At 45.9% G+C, this 24,551-nt stretch overlaps 1 protein-coding gene across 2 annotated transcripts in view; it reads left to right on the forward strand.

Moving 5' to 3' along the window:
• PPP3CC (protein phosphatase 3 catalytic subunit gamma) overlaps positions 1–19,710 on the forward strand; it is a 200,682-nt gene extending 180,972 nt beyond the window's left edge. Inside the window, exons 13-14 of one of the 2 annotated variants that reach the window (XM_030202021.1) lie at positions 7,944–7,973; positions 16,794–19,710. In XM_030202021.1, the coding sequence (XP_030057881.1) occupies positions 7,944–7,973; positions 16,794–16,972 (209 nt within the window). In that variant the 3' untranslated portion in view covers positions 16,973–19,710. The remainder of the gene's footprint in view (positions 1–7,943; positions 7,974–16,793) is intronic. The other variant, XM_030202022.1, reaches the window with a different exon arrangement.
• Positions 19,711–24,551: the final 4,841 nt, after the last annotated feature.

Raw genomic sequence — 24,551 nt, forward strand, 5'->3', positions numbered from 1 at the left:
TTCTATATTTCTGTCTAAGTTTCTATGTTCAATTGTTGGTTGCAGAGCTGTTTTGTTTGCAAGTTTAAAAAAAAAAAAAAAAAAAAGATGATGCATTTTCTATGCAGGCCATACCGCTGCTCTGGTTAGAGTACGTGGTGAGCCACAATGATTGGGCCATACCGATGCTCTGGTTAGGGTATTCGGTGAGCCACTGTGATAAGGCCATACCGATTCTCTGGTTAAGGTTTTCGGTGAGCCATTGTGATAAGGCCATACCGCTGCTCTGGTTAGAGTACGTGGTGAGCCAGGATAATCTGGCCATACCGATGCTCTGGTTAGGGTACTCGGTGAGCCATTATAATAAGAGCACGTACTTACTAGTGCTCGCTGGCTGCTTGAATTCCTTGAGGCACAGACTGTTTGTTCTTTCTGCTTTGTTATGAAAATACTGAGGCTAGGGTCACATGACCAGGGCTCCTATTGGCTCGCTAGAGTCAGAGTTTTTTTCTCAGTCTCCACCTGCTGGTAGGCGTGCACAACCCATCAGTCCAATCCTGGGCCGGTCCGGAGGGATTAAAGGAAAGCAAATTAGCAGGTAAGGTCTAATTTCTCCTTGCTGGTTCCTGCGAGGGCAGAGAATCTGAGGCGCGTCAGGCTTCCCTTTCAAAAAAAAAATCATTTTGGCAGCTGATGTTAGTATGTTTTGCCATTTTAATGCTATAATTTTCTCTTTTTACCGCTGAGGGAACCTGTCAGCATTGTGTTTGGTTTCGGCGGGGAATGCCGCAATTCTAGTAACAACTGCTGGTCTTATTGTTCGGAGGTTGCCTTTCTCTGGTTAACATTAAAAGAAAAAAGCATTTTTATACAGAGCATTCCTCAAAGAATTATGTCCCAAAGATAAGTTCGTCTCTTCTGAGGCAACATAGAGGCATATTTTCAAAGCACTTAGCCTTCCAAAGTTTCATAGGTTTCTATGGAACTTTGGAAGGCAAAGTGCTTTGAAAATATGCCTCTTAATGTAAACGCATATAGAAGAGTACTTTTACTACTCTGAACTGTTTTGGGAACTTCAGTTTGCAAGCATATTCTTCAGTGCTCTCATGCCTTGCTTAGAAGCGAATAATACTGTTTCTTAAGTGGGGGCAAAGCACTCCCTTCTCTTGTGCTAAACAGGCTGGCATATTCACAATTTGTAGCATGTTTTTTTTTTTTTCAAAGCCTTTTTGAAAATGGAGCCTTTTGCAAAAAAAAAAAAAAAAAAAAAAGACACAATGCTGCAGGGAAATGTGTAAGTGGCAGCATGCAGCACCTTGCTTTTCTATCGCTGATCTGACTTGATGGGCTTCAAGGGACCCAAGGTGGCACTTGGGACAGTGTAAAATGTGGCTTGTACTTCAGTTTGACGATTCATGCCCAGTGCAACTTTCAACAGATCAGCTTTTGACCGTGGTTGTTCCTAACATCCGAGGTTCTTGTCAGGTAGACATTTAGACACTATGGTGGCGGTTCTATAAATTGGCTCTAGGATTTATCTTCTGGAGGGATGAATTCGTTCTGAATTTGTTTGGTTGCTGTACTACTTTTTTTTTCTTTTACTTCTCCTGCTCCCTCTGCTTTATTTTATTCTCTGCTGAGGTTTTTAATTCTGATTATCCATCCCAGGATTTCCTGGGACTTGGTAGGTAACTCTGTGTCTGCTTCACACACCCTGTTATGCCATTTCTATAAATTTTTAGAGGTAATCAATAGAAATCAAACAAAATAAAACATGGAAAATAAAACAAGATGATACCAGTGATTTCATAGTATGAATCCTGAAAGGTAACTTTAAAACAATACAGGAACGTAAGACCTTTGAAGTCAGAATGATTGAATATTTTGATACCCAACAGACAGGACTTAACAAAGATATGGGTTTTCTAGCCCATTATAAACCATAAACTTGTATTTCTCTGTTTATCTCCCTCTTCCCTCACCTATCCACACCCATCCTGTTAGACTATCAGTGAAATTCTTTGATGTTCCCATGCATACCTCCTACCCACCCCCACCCTGTTAGACTGTCAGTGAAATGCTTGGATGTTTCACTTATATATTCTGTCATCTTCCACATTTGCTTATTTCCGATCTGACGAAGAAGGGCAACTTTCGAAAGCTAATCAAGAAATGTATTAAGTTATGTCCAATAAAAAAGGTATCATCTTAATTTCTTTTCCATGTTTTATTTTGTTTGATTTCTATTGATTACCTCTAAAAGTGGACTAACATGGCTACCACACCTCTCTACTTATAAATTTTTATTAATGGACATCTCAGAATGTTCTGGGGTCAGGATTTTGATTCAGACAGCTCTGATACCTGAGAAGTTTCTTCAGTAGGCAGGTTCTGTATCTACTTGCTGCAAATGAATACTTCTTCATTTCTCAGATCCTTTCAGTATCCTAAAGGTTGCAGGCGTTTCTTAGTGCCATGTCCAGGGTCTTCCATGCTCCTCCCATATTCTGGCACATTTTGGACTTTTGTATGTAATATGCCAATTAATGACACCTTTGACTCTCTTGTCGGTGGCTCGCTTTAGCCTTAAGCCTATAGCGCTGGGACTAGGCCTTAGTTATCGCTAATTCCATAGTAGTTATGGATTTGCAATTCTTTTTCCTTCCTGCATGTTTCTGGCTATCAGAGCGCAGTAGTTTTGCCTCCTCCTTTATATAAAACAGCCAAGAGCCATCACCTATAATGATTATTTCAGTTAGCCCTCCTTTCTCTCTTTTTCTTTGCTACCTTCATGGATTCCAGCCTTTTTATTTCTTTTCTCTACACTGCTGCTTTGGGGGAGACAGAGGTGAACTGCCCGAGAGTTTGCGGTGAAGTTGCCAGATACTCTTCGACAATCTCTCTATGGGTCATGTCTCAAGGTGGAAACTGTCAGGCCTATTTTACACAGGCTTCTTATTCTTCAGGCTGGTTGGACAGTACCTCTGACAGATATCAGAACAGGGTGCTGCTCTAGTTACTTCGCTGTTGAGCTTCCCGCAATCTCCTGACTTTCTTCTTCAGGATTCTCTGTTTCTTCCAGTTTGGCCTTAAATTTCTCTTAGGGTTTGGCACTTGGAAGGATGTGCTTGTTTAAGAGGAGTTATTCTTTTAAAGTTTTATTCACAAGGCTATATTCAGACTTGGTATATTTTTCCAGTTTCAATGTGCTGAAAATCAATTTTTTCCATTGCATGCTTCTTTAGGGCAGTTTTTGCCTTTCTTACAGGGTGCCTTTCATACAGGCTTACCACTTGCTTATTTAAAGGTGCTTCTTTCTGTGTTCCTATCAAGGGAAGGATTTTTTGCTAACCGTCTAGATGGTGTCCATTTCCTTTGGCGTATGAATTTATTTCATCCTCCTCCTAGGTCATTGGGTTCTCATTTTGGTCCTTTCAGTCCTCGTTAAGCTATCCTCTGGGCCTGGTTAGGCCTACTCTCTTAAGGGTTCTCCACTCCAGACATTATTCTTCTGGATCATTGTCTCTGCTATGTGTGTTCGGACTGGCACCCGTTTTCCTGCCACGCTGTTTTTTGCTTTTGGGAGTTAGCTGGGTTTCATTTCCGGCATACAGTGGATTTCCCAGTCTGGGGTCCTTTTCCTTGGCAATGGGAGTCCGGCGCCGGCTGTGTAGACAGGGTATCAAGTCAATCCTGAACCACTATTTGCAATCCATTGAGGAGGTTCAGTGGTCGGTTCATATTTCTTCTGGTCGGGGGGTTTTGCTCAGGGATTGCAGCTTCTATACCCTTCGCTCCTCAGTAGTTTGAAGAGAGGTTAGAGCACCGGTCTTGCAATCCAGAGGTGGCCGGTTCAAATCCCGCTGCTGCTCCTTGTGATCTTGGGCAAGTCACTTAACCCTCCATTGCCTCAGGTACAAACTTAGATTGTGAGCCCTCCTGGGACAGAGAAATATCCAGTGTACTCGAATGTAACTCACCTTGAGCTACTACTGAAAAAGGTGTGATCAAAACCACTTGTAACCACTCGCCTCCACCTACCCTCCTCTCTTCCTTCCCGTTCACATTAATTGATTTGATTTGCTTACTTTATTTATTTTTTGTCTATTAGATTGTAAGCTCTTTGAGCAGGGACTGTCTTTCTTCTATGTTTGTGCAGCGCTGCGTATGCCTTGTAGCGCTATAGAAATGCTAAATAGTAGTAGTAGTAGTAGTAGAGGATGGTTTCGGCTTTTCTTCTTCTAAGAAGCTAAGTCTGGAGGAGCTGAAAGTTCATCTCAGAGGGCAGGCAATGTTTTCAGTACAGCGTTTGAGTTCCTCATCCTTTGGTTTCTTGTCAGGCATCCCAGAGTAGTACTTGTATTCTTTTTCGATACATTATAGGTGGCATGTAACATATCTGCTGGATGCGATTTGTTTTTGAGCCACAGCTCTTACAGCCAGATTGTTTCTGTTCCTCCCTTAAATGTACTGCTCTGTTACGTCCCATCAGTCACATTCTGGGCCAGTCCAGAGGGACGATAAGGAAGGAGAAATTAGATCTTACCTGCTAATTTGCTTTCCTTTAGTCCCTCCGGACCGGCCCAGATCCCTCCCTTTCAAATGCTTTAGGGTAGAGCTGCTTTGTCTGTCGACTTCAGTGCTGATTTAAAAAAACAAACAAACAAAAACAGGCAAACAAATAAACAAGTCGGCCAATAAAGGCAATTGACTATAAAGTGAAGGTTTACAGGTCCTTTCCTGTATGCACACAGTGGCTATTTGAATTCTCTGGTTGCACAGGAGCTTTTCTCCTTTCTAACCTGCTTTGTAAAGATAATACTGAATCTAACTGGTCAGGGCTCTTATTGGCTCTCGCAAGAGTCAGAGTTCTCAGTCTCCACCTACTGGAAGGCGTGCACAACCCATCAGTCACATTCTGGGCTGGTCCGGAGGGACTAAAGGAAAGCAAATTAGCAGGTAAGATCTAATTTCTCCTTTATTCTTTATTTGTAACCTGTCAAGTAGAACAAAGCGGTTTACAAAGTCTATGAAACCAGGAGGAAAGGAACTACAAATTTAAAATAGGAAAGATCGGGGCCATTCATACAAATTTCTAGATGGGAAGTGTAAGGAGAAATAGAGGGAGAAGGGGAGCAGTGAGAGAAAGGAGCACACAGGAGAAGGAGGCATTGCTAAGACTAAAATCCCTCAGAGATAATCCTGGCAAAATTAGCCAGGTCTTAACAACTGATTTGAATTTGTACAGAGATGTCACTTCTAATTTCAAGTGGTAGGCAATTCCATAGGAGAGGGGCCATAAAGAAAAAGGTGCTGTGCCTAGTCCTTTCATATTGGGCCTTCCTCAGACTTGGAAGCACAAGTCAATGGGCATATTTAATGAACAAAGCATTCTAGCAGGGGAGTATGGGATAAGATTATTGAGATATGGAGGGTTTCTGAATGTCAGAGCTATGAAAGTTAAGATTTTACATTTGAGTTGATTTGAAAGGCAACTGGAAGCCAGTAATTAAAATTTCAAAAGTGGAGTCACATGATCTGATTTGGAAGCTTGAGTAATAAGCTGAATGGCTGTGTTTTGCAGTGTGCAACTTTTACAGATTGGCCTGTGTGCAGCCAGCATAAAAGTCAAGTTTACTATTAAGGAGGGCTTGGACAAAGGAATGGAATGAATCTTGCACAAAAAAAGTCTGACCTGAGTTTGAGGGTGAAAAGGCTGGTCCTAAGTACTCTGGATATCTGAGAGTCCAGAGACCGTCTAAAATCTAGTGTTATATAGTGCGTCTGGTAGCGCTATATAAATGCTATTAGTAGTAGTAGTGTGACTCCCAAGTACCGAAATGAATCAACTGGTGTGGCATAATGTAACACAAGAATATTGTGGGCATAGAAATAAAATAAATTAAAAGGCAGAATAAGAGAAGCTAGAGGACTCATGAAAAGATTGAACCAGAAGGGGGGAGGTACCCAAAAGTCCAAGAGATACTAGATGAGCCAAGAAAAGTGGGTGATAAGATCAAAATTGGCAGAAAGATCAAGAGGGATAGCGAGTACACAACGGCCTTTGTCAAAGTTTGAGTGGATTTCACTCAGGACAGTGGCAAGGACAGTTTTGGTGCTAAAATGTTGTCTAAAAACCAGACTATCTTTGCTGAGAAATCACTGACCCTACATGCAAGGGGGAAAGCTATACAAAGACAGTTTTTTCAAGGACTTTGGACAAGTACAAAGGTTAGAAATTGGGCGATAGTGAGCTGGAATGGCAGGGTCCAAAGTGGTTTTCGTCAAGGTAAGACAGACAGGTGCCGTTTTCCAGGAGGAGGGTAATTTACCAGAAGAAAGACCTGTTGATCGTTGAGGACAAGAGGCAAATTGAGCTGTGGTTACCTAATCCATGTGGAGGGGAGAGGGTCAAGTGAACAGTAAGAAAGTTTCATTTGTGCCATTAAATCAATGAGTCCCAAACATCCAAACCTTTATCACAAATTTCCTAGAACTGCAGATTTTGGGAACTGCTTTGATACATTCCACAGGTCCTGGACTGGTCTGGTGAGGACACTATAAGAAAGGAGAAATTAAGTCTTACCTTCTAACTTTCTTTTCTTTAGTCCCACCAGACCAGTCCAGAGATCTTCCTTAATGTTGATCTTCTCTCTAAAAGTTCAGTATTCAGTTTTCTCCAACAGTTTAACTTTTAGAATTTTTTTTTACCGGCAATATGTTTGAGTATCATTAGTACAAATAGAAAAATCAAAAACATATGGTCCATTTCTTTGTCACTGGAAATACTGAGAATCTAAGGCTGCATGGTGCCCTTATTGGGCAAAGCATGCATGATTTATTTTTTTTTCTCTCTGTCCATTTGCTGGTCAGTAGGCACAATCCCACAGGTTCTAAACTGGTCTGGTTGGGACTAAAGGAAAGAATATTAGCAGGTAAGATCTAATTGCTCCATCACATACAGAAAGCCTTTATAAAATTACTCCCAAAGTGTGCAAATATATTTTCTGCAGAATGAGACCAAAGACCTTTCTATCTTGGGTGCATTAGTGACAGAATTTAGCCAGGAAGTCCAGAGCACTTTGCACTGGGGAGCTTTCTTTAAGATGTACTCTGGAGGGCTAAAAATCCTTAATTTGTCTCTGAGCCAGAAACTAGTTTTACCAGCTTTTTGATTGACCAACATTTAGTATCTATAGAAAGGTTTCATGAAGAAACCTAGAATGCAGCCAGTTTATTTCTGAAGACCACAAATTGTTCAATTTTATGAAAATTATATGTAAACCAAAAAGTTCTTAATTCAACCAGCTATTTGCAGTTATGTTTAGTGGGTTCTCACTTTCCCACACAGTGAACGCAGGAATTATATCTGGCTATTGGAGTTAGATATGCCTGTCTCACATAGTGCCATCTTAGTTGTACTTATTATTTATCCATGAACCTTCACACTACATCAACAGCTGTTTATTTCTGACCCCTGCAGTAGTCTTGCTTCAGGTTTTGATTATTCCCAAAATTCCCTATTGTAGATTCAAGCATTGTGTAACTTCTGAGGTGACTCATTGCTTTACTAACAAGTGAACTGGCAAAATGTGCCAGGTAGCCTTCAGATGGGCATTTTCTAGTAGTCTGTTGCAGGTGCTGCACTTGGGTCAATATTAGACCACAAAGTTGAACATGTGGTGTGTCTGTTCTTGCTAGATCTGGGTGACACAACTGGCTTTATCTGTAGCTTTTGTTACACATAAGGCAAAGATAATCACTAAGGGTAGTCCTTACCTGTGCAACCTCTCTACCCTCAGGAGGGCTTGGCACCCCCTTTTTTTCTCTCAGGTGTTTATAACAGATATGTGGTTTGAAGGGAGGGGGATGCAGACTGTGATAATATCATGGAGAATATGCCTTCTCTCACACTCTTTTATCTCTGTCTTGATTTTTGCATGCCCCTGCTCACTCTATTACAGCCACAGTAGAAGCGGTTGAGGCACAGGAAGGTATGATGAGAATTCCTATGTGGAGATTAAACCCTTGTTTCTGTGTGTGTAGAACCTAAGAAGTGAAAACATACTGTCTTCCGTCTTAACATTTTACTCTTTCACTATCAGCCTTAATTTAGAAGATTAAACAGAAATGTCTTTTGTAAAGTTGTGTTTTGTTATATGTGTGCACACTTTTCCTCATCTCCCTAACAGGATGCTCATCCTGGTCCTTGTGCTTGGATGGATGGGGGAGGGGCGGCATTTGGGGATATTACTCTGAGTCTTTAGGACACTAATGTCCTAATACAGTGTGCTGAAGACCCAGGACACTAATAGGATTCCTGGGTCTTCAGCACACTGTATTTTAACTTAAGAAGCACACTTCAGTTCCACTTTGAGATTTTAATTGTTTATGTATTCCATATTTATGAATTGTGATCTGCTTTGATCCATTTTGTTCATTTAAAGTACATATTAAGCATCATCCATTGCAGCGGGTGGTTATTAATATGTGCACAGCAGGGAAGAAAGAGCTGTCTCTTCTCCTCCAGCTAGATACAAGGAAGAAAGGTTTAGTTTCTGACTTTTTACATCTTATGCATGGTATATACTCCTTCATGGACACCTCAGTGAAACTTAGTGTATGTAATCTATACTAGGTGGCTAGTGGGCACACCCAGATAAAATCATTACCAGAAAGAATGAAGACCAACCTTCAGTTGTCTTATCATGGGGACTTCATAAAATGCCCATCTAGACTAGACTGTAACCTGAGCTACAGACTTGATGTGTAGTTTTCAAAGGTTAAATTTTTAATGCATTTTAGATTGCTTGTTACTGTTGAGTCTTAAGAATGGTGTAAATCAGTGATGGTCCTAGCTCCCATGGGGAACAAATTTAACATAGTTTTCCAGTCTCTGACAGAAGTACCAGACAGGTCACGATCCATTCTGGCTGTGCAAGATTGCTTGCTGTGGTGTGTTCTTTCATAGAAATCAGGCAGATTGGAATACCAGGTGTCAGTCTCATTTTCCTTTTTCTACTTTAAAATGTATAACTCTCGTCATGATAGAAACATGCTAATGAGAGACATTTCACATATCTCATCTTTAAAACAAGTATTTGGCAGAGTAGGTTAAGAGTGTATTTACTAGGTTGTGATCTATGCAGTGACTATGTAAGACCTCTTAACATTACTAAAAATGTCTCATAGTTACACTTCAGTTAACAGATATACTTGATACTATGGGAGTCAGTGGAGCATGAGGACTTAACCCAACATGTACGTAGTGTACCATGCAATGTTAAATAGAAATGTTAAATAGTAGTAGTAGTAGTGTACCATGCAGCTACTGAGACAACAGGCGTCACCCAGCATATGTGCAATTCCATCTTGGGGGGGAGTCAAGGCACACAGCCAGTGAGACAGCAGAAGTGGAGGAGTGACCTAGTGGTTAGGGTGGTGGACTTTGGTCCTGGGGAACTGAGGAACTGAGTTCGATACCCAGCCCAGGCAGCTCCTTGTGACTTTGGGCAAGTCACTTAACCCTCCATTGCCTGCTGCATTGAGCCTGCCATGAGTGGGAAAAAGTGCGGGGTACAAAAAAAAAAAAAAAAGTCAGCCAGAGCCAGTGCTAGATCATTAAGCAAACCTTCAGCCTTGTACCTACTGAATTAACTTTTAGGTCCCTAGTGCCCAAGGGAGAGTGTGAGGGCAACTTGCACAACTAACTTATAGTTAACAGGACTATTTGCAAATTGCCCACTCTCTGCAGGTAAAAGTATATGCCAGTGGTTCTTTTGAGTTAGTGTGGCTGTGTCAGATCTGTTGTTTTGGTTTGCAGCTATTCTTTGTTGCCTGCCCCCTCCTCCTGAAGTTTCCTCCCTAGGCAACACCTCGGTTGCCTAATAATTGTGCCTGCCCTGAAAGCAACTGTGCATGTAGCTAGTGAGACTGTGGGAGGCAGATTAAACATGCAGCTAATAAGCCAGTATGGGAGTCACCTATCACTGTAGTTGCTCAGCATGCAGACAATGCCAACATGGAAGTTGGCCAGGCAATGTAACAGACTACAGGACTCTGAACTGAGTCTTGCCACTATAGAAGTCAGCCAGGCATGTAACACTTAGCTACTGAGACTATGGTTGCTATACAGTGTGTGTTTAGTGCCACCATGGAAGTCAGCCAAATATGTAGGAGCCTGATGGACACACAGCTAGTGATCCATTAGAGGAGTCGCCCAACACAGGGCTAGTGAGACTGCAGGGATGATCTCCATGTGAGAAATGTCACCTTTAGAGTTAGCCAGACATGCAGCTGTTAAGCTTGCAGGATTCATGACGGGAGTGAGCCAGACAATGCAACTAGTTAAACTCTGGGAAGCTAATAAACATACAGCTAGTGAACCACTGCAAGAATCGGTCAACATACGCCTAGTGAGATTACAGGTTTTACTTAGCACATAACTAGTGAGCCATTGTGGAGGTGTGCTGGATAGGGAAATTGTAGGTTCTCCGAGGACAAGCAGGCTGCTTGTTCTCACGACTGGGTGACGTCCGCGGCAGCCCCCACCAACCGGAAAAGGCTTTGCGGGACGGTCGGCACGCAGGGCACGCCCACCGCGCATGCGCGGCCGTCTTCCCGCCCGTGCGCGACCGCTCCCGCCAGTTCCTTTTTTTCCGCGTCTGGAGAGACTCGTGCTTTGCCGCTCTCTCTGCTTTCAGCCGCCGGAAAGTCGATCGCGTTTACGCGGATCGTTGTTTTTTCTATTTAATTTTTGTTACCGCCGGTTTCCCTTTTCTTTTTCAAAAAAAAAAAAAACCTGAGCGTGTGGAGCACGCGCTCCCTTTTTCCCTCGTTTCCAGTGGGGACGCTGCGTTGCGGCCTAGTGGCCGCACGGTCGTTTCCTTTTTTCGAGGTGTGATTTTCGCCACCATTGACGACTTTGACTTCGCCGACGCGATTTTTCCGTCGATGTCCTCGAAGGTCCCGAGTGGATTTAAAAAGTGTGGTCGCTGCGGCCGGCCGATCTCGCAGACCGACACCCACGCTTGGTGCCTCTAGTGCCTCGGGCCGGAGCACAATATCAAGTTGTGTTCCCTGTGTCTCGGTCTCCGGAAACGGACTCAAGTTGCGAGGCAAGTTCTGCGGGACCGTCTTTTTGGAACGCGCCGGCCCCTCGACGTCGACCTCGACGGCATCGGTATCGACGCCCGGTCCTTCGGTACCGGTATCGATGCCCGAGACATCGGCACCGATGGCATCGACCCCAGGAGAACAGGTCCCGTCGGCCCGCCGGTCCGCCGGCGAGGGTGGAGGTGAGCGGCCGCGTGGGCAGTCGGCCCCGGTCACTCCCTCAGCCCGTGGTCCACGGGACCGAACCCTGTCTGACCCGGCTCCTCGAGACCGAGGGGGATCGTCCTCCTCCTCCTCCATACCTCCCGGCGCCGGTGACGCGCATCGAAAGAAGGACAAGAAGCGTCGTCACCGGTCGCCCTCGGTGCATCCGGACATCGGAGAGGAGGCGACGCCGAAGCGTCATCGCCGAGAGGAGAGGTCCCCGTCGGTTGTGGAGGTACCGACGCGTCAGGGTTCCGGCACCTCGGTGCCGTCTCCTGGACCCCATCAGCTTCTGGCACCGACACCCCTACCGGCCCCACCGCCTTTCCCGGCAGCGGGCCTGGACGAGTGCCTCAGAGCCATCCTTACGGGGATCCTGGAAGGGCTGATGCGCCAGGCTGTGCCGGCGCCGGGGGTGCTTGCGCCCTCGGCGCCGATGTCTGTGGCGCCGGCGAGCTCTAGCCCGGCGCCGGGGCCATCGACACCGCCACCGCTTGCGGCGCCGGTCTCGACCGCCACGCAGGTGGAGTCCCCGTCAACGTCGATGGAGGGAGCTCCGTCCCCGCGGGAGTCCACCGCTCGACGACACCGAGACCTCGGTGCCTCGATGTCGAGCCGGGCCCGGTTCAGGACTCAGCTACATGAGCTTATGTCCGATACCGAGGATGAGGCCTCGTGGGGGGAAGAGGAGGACCCTAGATATTTCTCCTCAGAGGAGTCTACGGGCCTTCCCTCGGACCCCACGCCTTCACCGGAGAGGAAGCTCTCACCTCCTGAGAGTCTCTCCTTTGCCTCCTTTGTGCGGGATATGTCTATTAGCATTCCCTTTCCCGTGGTCTCTGTGGAAGAGCCGAGGGCCGAGATGCTCGAGGTCCTCGACTATCCATCACCACCTAGAGAGTCCTCCACGGTGCCGCTGCACAATGTCCTCAAGGAGACACTGCTTCAGAACTGGGTGCGACCGTTAACTAACCCCACCATTCCCAAGAAAGCAGAGTCCCAGTACAGGATCCACTCTGACCCAGAGTTAATGCGGCCCCAACTGCCCCATGACTCGGCGGTCGTGGATTCTGCTCTCAAGAGGGCACGGAGTTCGAGGGATACTGCCTCGGCGCCCCCGGGGCGGGAGTCTCGCACTCTGGACTCGTTTGGGAGGAAGGCCTACCAATCCTCCATGCTCGTGACCCGCATCCAGTCATACCTGCTCTATATGAGCATCCACATGCGGACTAATGTGCAACAACTGGCGGACCTGGTCGATAAGCTCCCGCCGGAGCAGTCCAGGCCTTATCAGGAGGTGGTCAGGCAGCTGAAGGCGTGCAGAAAGTTCCTGTCCAGGGGTATCTATGACACCTGTGACGTGGCATCTCGTGCTGCGGCCCAAGGTATAGTGATGCGCAGGCTCTCATGGCTGCGTGCCTCTGACCTGGACAACCGCACCCAGCAGAGACTGGCCGACGTCCCTTGCCGGGGGGATAACATTTTTGGTGAGAAGGTCGAGCAGCTGGTGGACCAACTGCATCAGCGGGAAACCGCCCTCGACAAGCTCTCCCACCGGGCGCCTTCAGCATCCACCTCAGCAGGTGGACGTTTTTCCCGGGCCCGGCAGGCTGCGCCCTATTCTTTTGCAAAGCGTAGGTACAACCAGCCGGCCCGAAGGCCTCGCCAGGCACAGGGACAGCCCCAGCGCGCTCGTTCTCGTCAACAGCGTGCGCCTAAGCAGCCCCCTGCGCCTCCACAGCAAAAGCCGGGGACGGGCTTTTGACTGGATCCTCGGGAACATAGCCGCCCTCAAAGTGTCCGTACCGGACGATCTGCCGGTCGGGGGGAGGTTAAGTTTTTTTCACCAAAGGTGGCCTCTCATAACCTCCGACCAGTGGGTTCTCCAAATAGTGCGGTGCGGATACGCCCTGAATTTGGCCTCCCTGCCTCCAAATTGTCCTCCGGGAGCTCAATCTTTCAGCTCCCATCACAAGCAGGTACTTGCAGAGGAACTCTCCGCCCTTCTCAGCGCCAATGCGGTCGAGCCCGTACCACCCGGGCAGGAAGGGCAGGGATTCTATTCCAGGTACTTCCTTGTGGAAAAGAAAACAGGGGGGATGCGTCCCATCCTAGACCTGAGAGGCCTGAACAAATTCCTGGTCAAAGAAAAGTTCAGGATGCTTTCCTTGGGCACCCTTCTGCCAATGATTCAGAAAAACGACTGGCTATGTTCCCTGGATTTAAAGGACGCATATACTCACATACCGATACTGCCAGCTCACAGACAGTATCTCAGATTCCGCCTGGGCGCACGGCACTTTCAGTATTGTGTGCTGCCCTTTGGGCTCGCCTCTGCTCCACGAGTGTTTACCAAGTGCCTCGTGGTGGTAGCGGCCTACCTACGCAAGCTGGGAGTGCACGTGTTCCCATATCTCGACGATTGGCTGGTCAAGAACACCTCGGAGGCGGGAGCCCTCCGGTCTATGCAGTGCACTACTCGACTTCTGGAGCTGCTGGGGTTTGTGATAAATTACCCAAAGTCCCATCTCCAGCCAACACAGTCTCTGGAATTCATACGAGCTCTGCTGAATGCCCAGACGGCTCAGGCCTACCTTCCCGAAGCGAGGGCCACCAATCTCCTGGCCCTGGCTTCGCAGACCAGAGCGTCTCAGCAGGTCACAGCTCGGCAGATGTTGAGACTTCTGGGTCATATGGCCTCCACAGTTCATGTGACTCCCATGGCTCGTCTTCACATGAGATCTGCTCAATGGACCCTAGCTTCCCAGTGGTTTCAAGCCACCGGGGATCTAGAAGATGTCATCCGCCTCTCCACCAGTTGCCGCACTTCACTGCTCTGGTGGACCATCCGGACCAATTTGACCCTGGGACGTCCATTCCAAATTCCGCAGCCCACGAAAGTGCTGACGACGGATGCATCTCGCCTGGGGTGGGGAGCTCATGTCGATGGGCTTCACACCCAGGGTCTGTGGTCCCTCCAGGAAAAGGATCTGCAGATCAACCTCCTGGAGCTCCGAGCGATCTGGAACGCACTGAAGGCTTTCAGAGATCGGCTGTCCTACCAAATTATCCAAATTCGGACAGACAATCAGGTTGCAATGTATTACGTCAACAAGCAGGGGGGCACCGGATCTCGCCCCCTGTGTCAGGAAGCCGTCGGGATGTGGCGTTGGGCGTGCCGGTTTGGCATGCTCCTCCAAGCCACATACCTGGCAGGCGTAAACAACAGTCTGGCCGACAGACTGAGCAGAGTCATGCAACCGCACGAGTGGTCGCTCCATTCCAGAGTGGTACACAAGATCTTCCGAGAGTGGGGCACCCCCTCGGTGGATCTTTTCGCCTCTCAGACCAACCACAAGCTGCCTCTGTTCTGTTCCAGACTTCAGACACACGGCAGGCTAGCGTCAGATGCCTTTCTCCTTCATTGGGGGACCGGCCTCCTGTATGCTTATCCTCCCATACCTTTGGTGGGGAAGACCTTACTGAAGCTCAAGCAAGACCGCGGCACCATGATTCTGATAGCGCCCTTTTGGCCCCGTCAGATCTGGTTCCCTCTTCTTCTGGAGTTGTCCTCAGAAGAACCGTGGAGATTGGAGTGTTTTCCGACTCTCATTTCGCAGAACGACGGAGCGTTGCTGCACCCCAACCTTCAATCCCTGGCTCTCACGGCCTGGATGTTGAGGGCGTAGACTTCGCTGCGTTGGGTCTGTCTGAGGGTGTCTCCCGGGTCTTGCTTGCCTCTAGGAAGGATTCCACTAAAAAGAGTTACTTTTTCAAGTGGAGGAGGTTTGTCGTTTGGTGTGAGAGCAAGGCCCTAGAACCTCGTTCTTGCCCTGCACAGAACCTGCTTGAATACCTTCTGCACTTATCAGAGTCTGGCCTCAAGACCAACTCAGTAAGGAATCACCTTAGTGCGATTAGTGCTTACCATTATCGTGTGGAAGGTAAAGCCATCTCTGGAGAGCCTTTAGTCGTTCGATTCATGAGAGGCTTGCTTTTGTCAAAGCCCCCTATCAAGCCTCCTACAGTGTCATGGGATCTCAACGTCGTCCTCACCCAGCTGATGAAACCTCCTTTTGAGCCACTGAATTCCTGCCATCTGAAGTACTTGACCTGGAAGGTCATTTTCTTGGTGGCAGTTACTTCAGCTCGTAGGGTCAGTGAGCTTCAAGCCCTGGTAGCTCATGCTCCGTATACCAAATTTCATCACAACAGAGTAGTGCTCCGCACCCACCCAAAGTTCCTGCCGAAGGTGGTGTCGGAGTTCCATCTTAACCAGTCAATTGTCTTGCCAACATTCTTCCCCAGGCCGCATACCCGCCCTGCTGAACGTCAGTTGCACACATTGGACTGCAAGAGAGCATTGGCCTTCTACTTGGAGCGGACACAGCCCCACAGACAGTCCGCCCAATTGTTTGTTTCTTTCGACCCTAACAGGCTAGGGGTCGCTGTCGGGAAACGCACCATCTCCAATTGGCTAGCAGATTGCATTTCCTTCACTTACGCCCAGGCTGGGCTGGCTCTTGAGGGTCATGTCACGGCTCATAGTGTCAGAGCCATGGCAGCGTCAGTGGCCCACTTGAAGTCAGCCACTATTGAAGAGATTTGCAAGGCTGCGACGTGGTCATCTGTCCACACATTCACATCACATTACTGCCTCCAGCAGGATACCCGACGCGACAGTCGGTTCGGGCAGTCGGTGCTGCAGAATCTGTTTGGGGTGTAAATCCAACTCCACCCTCCAGGACCCGAATTTATTCTGGTCAGGCTGCACTCTCAGTTAGTTGTTCTTCGTAGGTCAATTTCTGTTGTACCCTCGCCGTTGCGAGGTTCAATTGACCTGGGTTCTTGTTTTGAGTGAGCCTGAAAGCTAGGGATACCCCAGTCGTGAGAACAAGCAGCCTGCTTGTCCTCGGAGAAAGTGAATGATACATACCTGTAGCAGGTGTTCTCCGAGGACAGCAGGCTGATTGTTCTCACCTACCCTCCCTCCTCCCCTTTGGAGTTGTGTTTCATATTTATTGCTTGTCATTCAACTGGCGGGAGCGGTCGCGCACGGGCGGGAAGACGGCCGCGCATGCGCGGTGGGCGTGCCCTGCGTGCCGACCATCCCGCGAAGCCTTTTCCGGTTGGTGGGGGCTGCCGCGGACGTCACCCAGTCGTGAGAACAATCAGCCTGCTGTCCTCGGAGAACACCTGCTACTGGTATGTATCATTCACTGTTCACTCAGCATGGGAGTAGTGCTATTTTAGGAGTCAACCAGATAAGCTGCTAGTGAGCTTGCTGGAGTCATCACAGGATTAACTCAACATGTGGGCAGTGCCAGGTGGGAGACTAGGCCAGGCATGTAGCTAAGGCTGTGGGAGTCATCCAGCATATGTCAAGGGAGGTCATGTGTATCTTTTGCCTGGAGTGTCTAGTCTGTTAATCTGATACTAGTTTGAATGTTCCCAAGGTCCACTGCATCCACCGATTCTCCTTTGCTTTCTTGCAGCCATCCGTGGATTTTCACCACAGCACAAAATCCGTAGCTTTGAGGAAGCCAGGGGCCTGGATCGCATCAATGAGCGCATGCCACCACGTAGGAATCCCATGCACTCAGATGGGCCTATTAACCTGGTGACATCTACGAACTCTACAGAGAAGAATGGCACTGGGAAGAAACTTCAATAAATGGCCCACCAGCTCTCATGCATCACCAAGGACTGCAACTTTAACACATTTATTTATTTGGTATCAAACAGAACAAAAAAAAACAAAAACTTAGGGTAAACTGGAGGTCTGGTTTTGATCCAGTTTATACTCTGTGTATAAGAGGTGACCATTTTGTACATTTTTTGATTTCTGTTCCATATAGTGTGTGCATGTTACGTGTATGTGTGTGTGTGGGTGTGTGTTTATCTACAAGCACACATACATATGCATGCATATGTTTATATATAAAAAGTACATTTTTTTAAAATTTAGAAATTGGTCTAATCAGTAGTGCATCTGAAGTCTTGTATTGTAGGGCTGGTTTGGGGCTATGACAGGGAACCTCTGGTCCCAAAAACATTTGGACTTCAGCTATTTGTTCATCCTTGCTGTCACAAAACAGCATCATTTATTCTAAAGAAGAACTTTAAAATACGTTTTTCTCAAGCTTAATCTTTTTTTCTTCACCGTATTCTTCTGGTATGGATGCGAGGGGATGTCAGGGCAGCCCACCCACCGCCTCACTGTGCACGGGACCTTAGCTAAGTGAAGTCCAGGATGCAGAGTGTGCGTCAGGGAAATGGAGGTGATGTATGGTACCCATGATCATCTTTATGATTACGCCAAAGAGGCAAATGTACCATCTGAGTGACCTCAACTAACCCCAGCATTTTTCAGTTTTCTTGGACTTCCTACATTCCTCTCCTGTTAGCTCAGTTTTCTGCAGCCTGTAACATCATGGAGTGTTGCATTAGAAGTAAAGTGAAATATCTGTGCCCTCCGTGGATCATGTTTCACTGCTTCTGGGTGAGAGGAGGGGGGACTGTATACTCTTCAGAATAGTAATATTATGTTGAGGAGTATGTATAATGTTTTTATTATTGGGGCTAAATGGAAAATCTTGACGTCAGGGAAACTGTGGTACAAGTCTGTTTAGCCATATTACACCCGTGCCGATACTAGTAATGTTGTTAAGGGTAATACCAAGGGCAAGATTCCTGAAATTATAGTTTTGCAATTCAGTGCCATTCTTGTATTATAGTAGTGTGCAGTGATTAGCCCGAGGCCACCCATGGTTTCCTAGAACAGAGAGAGACATCTGCAGAACCTCTGGCGGTAGTTAAATCTGTAAGATGGCAGGAGGAGGGTGTGTGATAGGTACCCCCTACTGTGGTACTAGGGAGGAAAGCTAGGAATAGAGTAGTTCCTTCCTCTAATAGTGGAGAGTACCGTTTCATTATTTAATGGCTTTAGCTCTCCTCTAGAAATCACATTTCAAACTAAAATCTTGCTAGGGATATTTTTAATTGGGGAAAAAAGTTCCAGGGTTGGCATTGGTGGTTTTTTTTGTTTGTTTAGTTGTCTTCAGACTGAAATTTTGTATAACCTAGTGTGAGACTGCATAGACATCTTTTCTTACATTTTCCCAGAAGCATCGTAGTAATGGCTTTACAATAAATGTAATGTGCTGCCTTTCACAAAATCGAGTGAGACACAAGCTGTTGCCATACTGAAAGCTGTTGGGACATTGAAAGCCTTTAAAGACCTTGACATCCCTTGGGTATGCTGATTAAGACTTTTAGTTTTATTCCAATGTCTGGGTACAGAATTTATCCTCTGCTGCAGAATTTGGGCTATTTCATCTTTTCACAGAAAAATAACAGATCTGGATTCTTATGGACTGCTTCATCATATTTAGCATGGATATTAACATGTTGAGAAGGGAAGACCAGCTATCTGTCTCAAACTGCAAAAATGTGTTTTCTGTGAAACTAACAAGAAAATTAATGGTCTTTAATCACCTTCTATTACACTAGCTGAAGTTGAAAGTGGAGATAACACAATTATGTGTAAATTATATTCAAAAATCTGTAAAAATGTAAATTAAGAGCATAGGCAACAGAAAAAATACAAGAGAGGTGTATTTTCAAAGCACTTTTTTACAAAGTTGCATAGTAACTTATGGAAATTTGTAAGTTTAACTGCTTTGAAAATAAGCCCCATAGTGTCCTACCCAGCCCCTCTTTAAAAAAAATGGCATGAAAGGTAGTTTAATCCACATTTTATTTACACTTAAGGGATCTTCCCCCCTTACAGGCTTTGAGTGCAATGAAGAGCGATTTTAGTTTGGGAGAGTGAGTGATATGTGCCTTCTGAATCCTGGGGCACCTTCTCTGCACAAACTTAGGTTTGAAAATGAATGCTCTTGGAATCCTGGCGAAAACAGGCTAAAGGCTCGCAGGATTTACAGTTTGCCATTGTGTAACTGCTTTCAAAATGAACTTATTGTATACCGCCTTGAGTGAATTCCTTCAAAAAGGCGGTAAATAAATCCTAATAAATAAATAAAATACTGAACTATGAGCAGGGAGCTCTCTTTGGAAATTCTATTTAGGTAACATAGTATAAGAACCCTTTCTTATAGCCAATAGTGGCCAGTATTTAAAGGTAATCCACTGGGACCCAATGAATCATCTGTAAATAACTACAAAACATGACTTTTAGCATCTGATGAGTACGATTTTCCCTTTTATATGGCACTATACAAATACCTTTTGCAGTGCAGACCTTTGCAGGCCTCACAGTGGAACTTCTCTTTGGGCCTACTTAATCGATTGCCAAACTCTGCATTGACAAAGTTGCTTTTCTTTGCAAAGATATGCTGCCTTATTCTACTCTTCATTCCCCTTTTATTGTAAGAGATCAGGTTTAAAAAAACAAAACCCTTGATTACAATCTGGGATCATTCCATAGAAAGGATTTATTGGAATGCAGGTATGGTTTAGGGTTGTGATTTCTTCCGCCTGTCTATTACAAGGCATTTGTGTGGAATGTTTTGCATGCAAAATGAGATTCCATGCCTAGAGAATGGATCTGCACTAATGAGTGGGAAAAAGCTGGTGCATAGTTTTTACATTTTTAGCCTCCTTCCCCCCCCCCCCCCCCCCCCCCCCCCCAATACCATCACTGTTGAAGCATCTTTTTTTTCCCCAGCAAGGAAAATCTGAAAACTTTGCCAGACTACCTATTAAATGTTTGGTTTTTTGAAAGATGCACTTGAGATGTTAAGGTTTGAGCAGATTAGGGAAGGTCTCTGTTTTTCAGCATTTTTTTTTGTAGTGCAGTGTACCATAAATAGTACCTGTAGTTTGAGAGTACTCTGATGCATTCTTGCGTTGCTTTTGCTTTGCACATTCAGGAAGTGAATTGGACAACTAAGGCACACCCATTACTGTTATTGCCAGTAAAAAATATTTCTAAAGTATAAAATAGTTTAAATTATGTTACTGCTTGTTCAGCGCTTTGTTTTAAATTTTAGTTCTGCAAATCATATGTTTTGAAGGCGTGAACTTTCTCTGTCTTGCCATCCATTTTGCTTCATGCTTTGACAGTGTAGACCAATCTATGGGAGGGAACCTGGAGCCATCAGAAAGTGGATAGCTTCTGCTTACAAACAGAAGAGAATGTAATGTCCTGAAGGGAGGGCACAGCATCTTATAAGGGAATGCTGTTGCCTCCCATTCCTGCAGCTAGAGGTCTTTCTCTTTTTTTGAGACTTTGAGGCACTACTCATTGTCTCCCATACTCGTATAGACACACACACACACATGCAGAGGAAATCCAAGTACACCCCACAAACGTTTTTCTCTTTTTTTTTGGCCTGTTAGACACTTTAGCACAGCCTAGAACATTGTGCAGCGTGTTTCATTTTAAAGCTTAAGAAGGAATAAAAATCTTGTGTGACACATGAGCCTTGGCAACTGCATTTTTCAGAGGGGTCAATGTACAAGATTTTTTTCATTAGCTGAAGTCATGTAATTTGAATATTGTTTAAAGGAAATAGGAGTTTGTGTTCACTGGCTTGCCTGGCTTTGGTTGCTGTAGGCTCCCTCTAGTCCAGGGAGGAAGCATGGACTGCTTTAGTTTTGTCTTATTTCCAAACCAGTTTCTAGGTCTGTGTGGAGATGAGTGTACAAAGTGCTGAGAGAAAGTTTGTGAAGCACCTAGGATGGTCTGTATTTTAGCAGATCCTAATCTAAACCCTGATAGACAGTACCACTGATACATAACTCAGATCAAAAATACATTGATTATTCAACAAAAAATATTCAAAATAAGTATTCTTGTACGAAAAATATACAACCCCCTCATTCATAAGTACATAAGCACCGCCATACTGGGAAAAGACCAAGGGTCCATCAAGCCCAGCATCCTGTCTGACAGCGGCCAATCCAGGCTTCAAGAACCCGGCAACCCCCCCCCCCCCCCCCAAAAAAAAAAAAAAAAAAAATTAATAATGTTCAATGGACTTTTCCCTCAGGAATCTGTCCAAACCCCCATTAAATTCTATAAGGCCAGCTGCTGTCACCGGCAACGAGTTCCAGAGTCTAACCTACACGCTGAGTAAAGAAAAGCTTTCTTCTATTTGTTTTAAATATACCATATTCTAGCTTCATCTTGTGTCCCCTGGTTTTGTTGTTGCTTGAAAGTATAAACAAACGCTTCAGTAATGGATGGGCAATTTCTTGAGCAATGACAGTCAACTAAACATTTCCTGTAACTGTTGTGGCCCATTCTACCTTGCAGAATGTTTTCAAGTGTGACATTAAAAGGCTTTCTTGCATATACAGCTCATTTCAGCTGTTGCCACAGCTCTGCAATAGGCTTTAGGTCTGACTTAACCAGGCCAAAACATGAAATCTCTAATTCTTCTGCAGTAGATTACTTAAGTGTTTAATATTGCAGTCTTGCTTCATGACCCATTTTTGGCTCAGCTCCTGGATGAATAGCCTAATGTTCTCCTCTAGAACTTTCATATATAAAGTTGAATTAATGGTTGTATTGCTGATACCAAACCATCCAGGTCCTGGTTCAGCAAAGCATCTCCATACCCCATGATGCCTCCACCACCATGCTTAACAGTAGAGTACGGTTCTTATTTTGGAAGCGAGTGTTTGGTTATTGCTAGACAAAACACTGTTATGAGCAATTGTTCACTTGTTGGCCCATCTGTCCAGAGAACATTATTTGAGGGGTCTTATAGGTCATCCAGATGCTCGTCAATAAACTTGATGCAGGCAGCAGTGCTCATAGAGCGCAATAGTTTATTTCATGAACATGTATCCATTCAGATTTTTCTTGTGTGAACCTAGCCTGCAGATTTGTAAATGTCTGTTTTTGTGGTGTTCCTTGAGAGATCTTTACAGTACCCAAGACTGGTCATCCTTCTGGCTTCAGCTTTTTTTTTATTTGTAGACTAATGTTTAGAAATGATTGGGTAATGATGTCTAGACAGCATTAACAACTCTTTCGTAGGTTCTCTGAAACTTCTTTTGATGATAGAACTGAAAAAAAGTGGTTCATGCAAAGAAGCCCTCAAATGTCACAGAACTGAAAAGTTTCTTTAGAAGAATAGGCCAAAATTCCTCATGACCATATGAGAGACTGATCAACAGTAACAAGAAATGTTGTTATTTTTATTTATTTTTCCCACTCATGGCAGGCTCAATGCGGCGGGCAATGGAGGGTTAAGTGACTTGCCCAGAGTCACAAGGAGCTGCCTGTGCCGGGAATCGAACTCAGTTCCCCAGGACCAAAGTCCACCACCCTAACCACTAGGCCACTCCTCCTGTCACTCAAGGAAGTGCCACTGGTTATTAAATGAAGAAAGGTCACATACATTTTCAGACAGGGATACTTATTGTTGAATAAATAAAACACATCCTTTTGGTCTGAGTTCAGTGCAGGGGCGTATCTGCGTGGGGCCTCAGGGGCCTGGGCCCCCGCAGATTTTGCCCTGGACCCCCCTACCGCCGCCAACCCTCCCCCGCTGCCGTTACTTACTTTTGCTGGCGGGGGACCCCAACCCCCGCCAGCCGAGGTCTGCTGCCACCTGCCGCTGCCGTAAAACAGCCGCCCCGCGGTGTTTAAAATTCATCTTCGGCCTCCGTGGCCGTGCTGCTCTGATAGGCGCTGTTAAAATCCACTTCGGAGTCTGACGTCGTTGTACGTTGTACGTGCTGCGACGTCAGACTCCGAAGTGGATTTTAACAGCGCCTATCAGAGCAGCACGGCCACGGAGGCCGAAGATGAATTTTAAACACCGCGGGGCGGCTGTTTTACGGCAGCGGCAGGTGGCAGCAGACCTCGGCTGGCGGGGGTTGGGGTCCCCCGCCAGCAAAAGTAAGTAACGGCAGCGGGGGAGGGTTGGCGGCGGGAGGGGGGTGGAGAGTCATTGGTGGCGGCGGCGGCGGCGGCGGGGGGGGGGGCGCTAAAATGTGCCCCCTCCCTCTGGCTCTGGCCCCCCCTACCGCCGGAGTCCAGATACGCCCCTGGTTCAGTGATCTTTCTGTCGTCAGGGTTTAGACCTTCCTAAGAGATTCACAATCTTCTTTTCAGCACTGCATATACTGCTGTGTTTAATGTTCAGCACTACAAGTTCTTGCGCATGAGGTAATAGACCCCTTATCCTACAGATGACTGAGCGTCAGAAGACCAGTATCAGAAGAAAGTAATGAAATGTTATACTGGGCACTTGCTGAGGATCTTTGAGACCTCTTCAAAGTGTTTGGAAAAGGGGCAGCTCAGGTTATCCCAGAATGATGGCTGGTAAAGACTTTGCAGCCTGTCTGGCTTACTCATACCAACCACTGAGCTCTACACTCCCTCTTTTTTAAAGATAGTTTGTACTCATGCCATGTTTTGTTTTGTTTTTTTAATTTAGATAACATCCTCATTACCACCACCACCGGGAGATGGCTGCAGGCAGTCCTTTCCTTAAAGTAATATTTCCTTAAATTACTCTGGCTCTCTGATTTTTCACTGTCTTGCCAGCACTTCCTTTCAGATGAATCAAGCACCCCTTCTGTGTATTTTATACCTTGGAGGTGTTTAAATGTCTTCTAGATCTCCTCTATCCTGCCTTTCTTCCCGTGGATACATATTTAGATCTTTAATTTTGTCTGCCCATGCTTTGTATTGAAGACAAGTGACATTAGGAGGATTTAATTGAAGAAAACTGCAAATGTAATTGAGAAAGGGAATACATTTTATAAGGTTATTGAATTTTTCACAATTCAAACTTTTTTTGGTGGGGGGAAGAGGAGAGGTTCATTTTTGGCCTGTCTCTTGCTTGTTTGGGGTTCTGTTTCAGTCAGAAATGAGATTAGCCATTGCATTGAACAGTCTTTGGCTGAGAGCCACACACTGGTTGTTACTTGGTGCACCCTAGTTCCAGCCACTAGGTGTCATTAAGCAGTATCTGAAACTGTGTGCAGGCCAGCCCTACCATCTGCCATTTCTGAAAAGGCTGTTGAAACTTTCAAACTGAGCTAGGGAATCAGTTTCATCTTCCCTGTGGTACTGAGGTCTGTAAACTGAGCTACCAGCTTACCTGTTAATGCTATTATTAACCTTATAAAAACGCATCTTTTACTACCCAACTACTTCATTGGTTTTCAGTGGTTTCTCACAGCCCTAGTGATCCTTCTACTTAAGGGGGAAGTGTCGTCTTTGCAGTCAAGCAGGTGAAATGTGGGCACTCTTCTTGGTGCTGTCA

This window comes from Microcaecilia unicolor, chromosome 4 (assembly GCF_901765095.1).
Source record: "Microcaecilia unicolor chromosome 4, aMicUni1.1, whole genome shotgun sequence".
Lineage (NCBI taxonomy): Eukaryota > Metazoa > Chordata > Amphibia > Gymnophiona > Siphonopidae > Microcaecilia > Microcaecilia unicolor.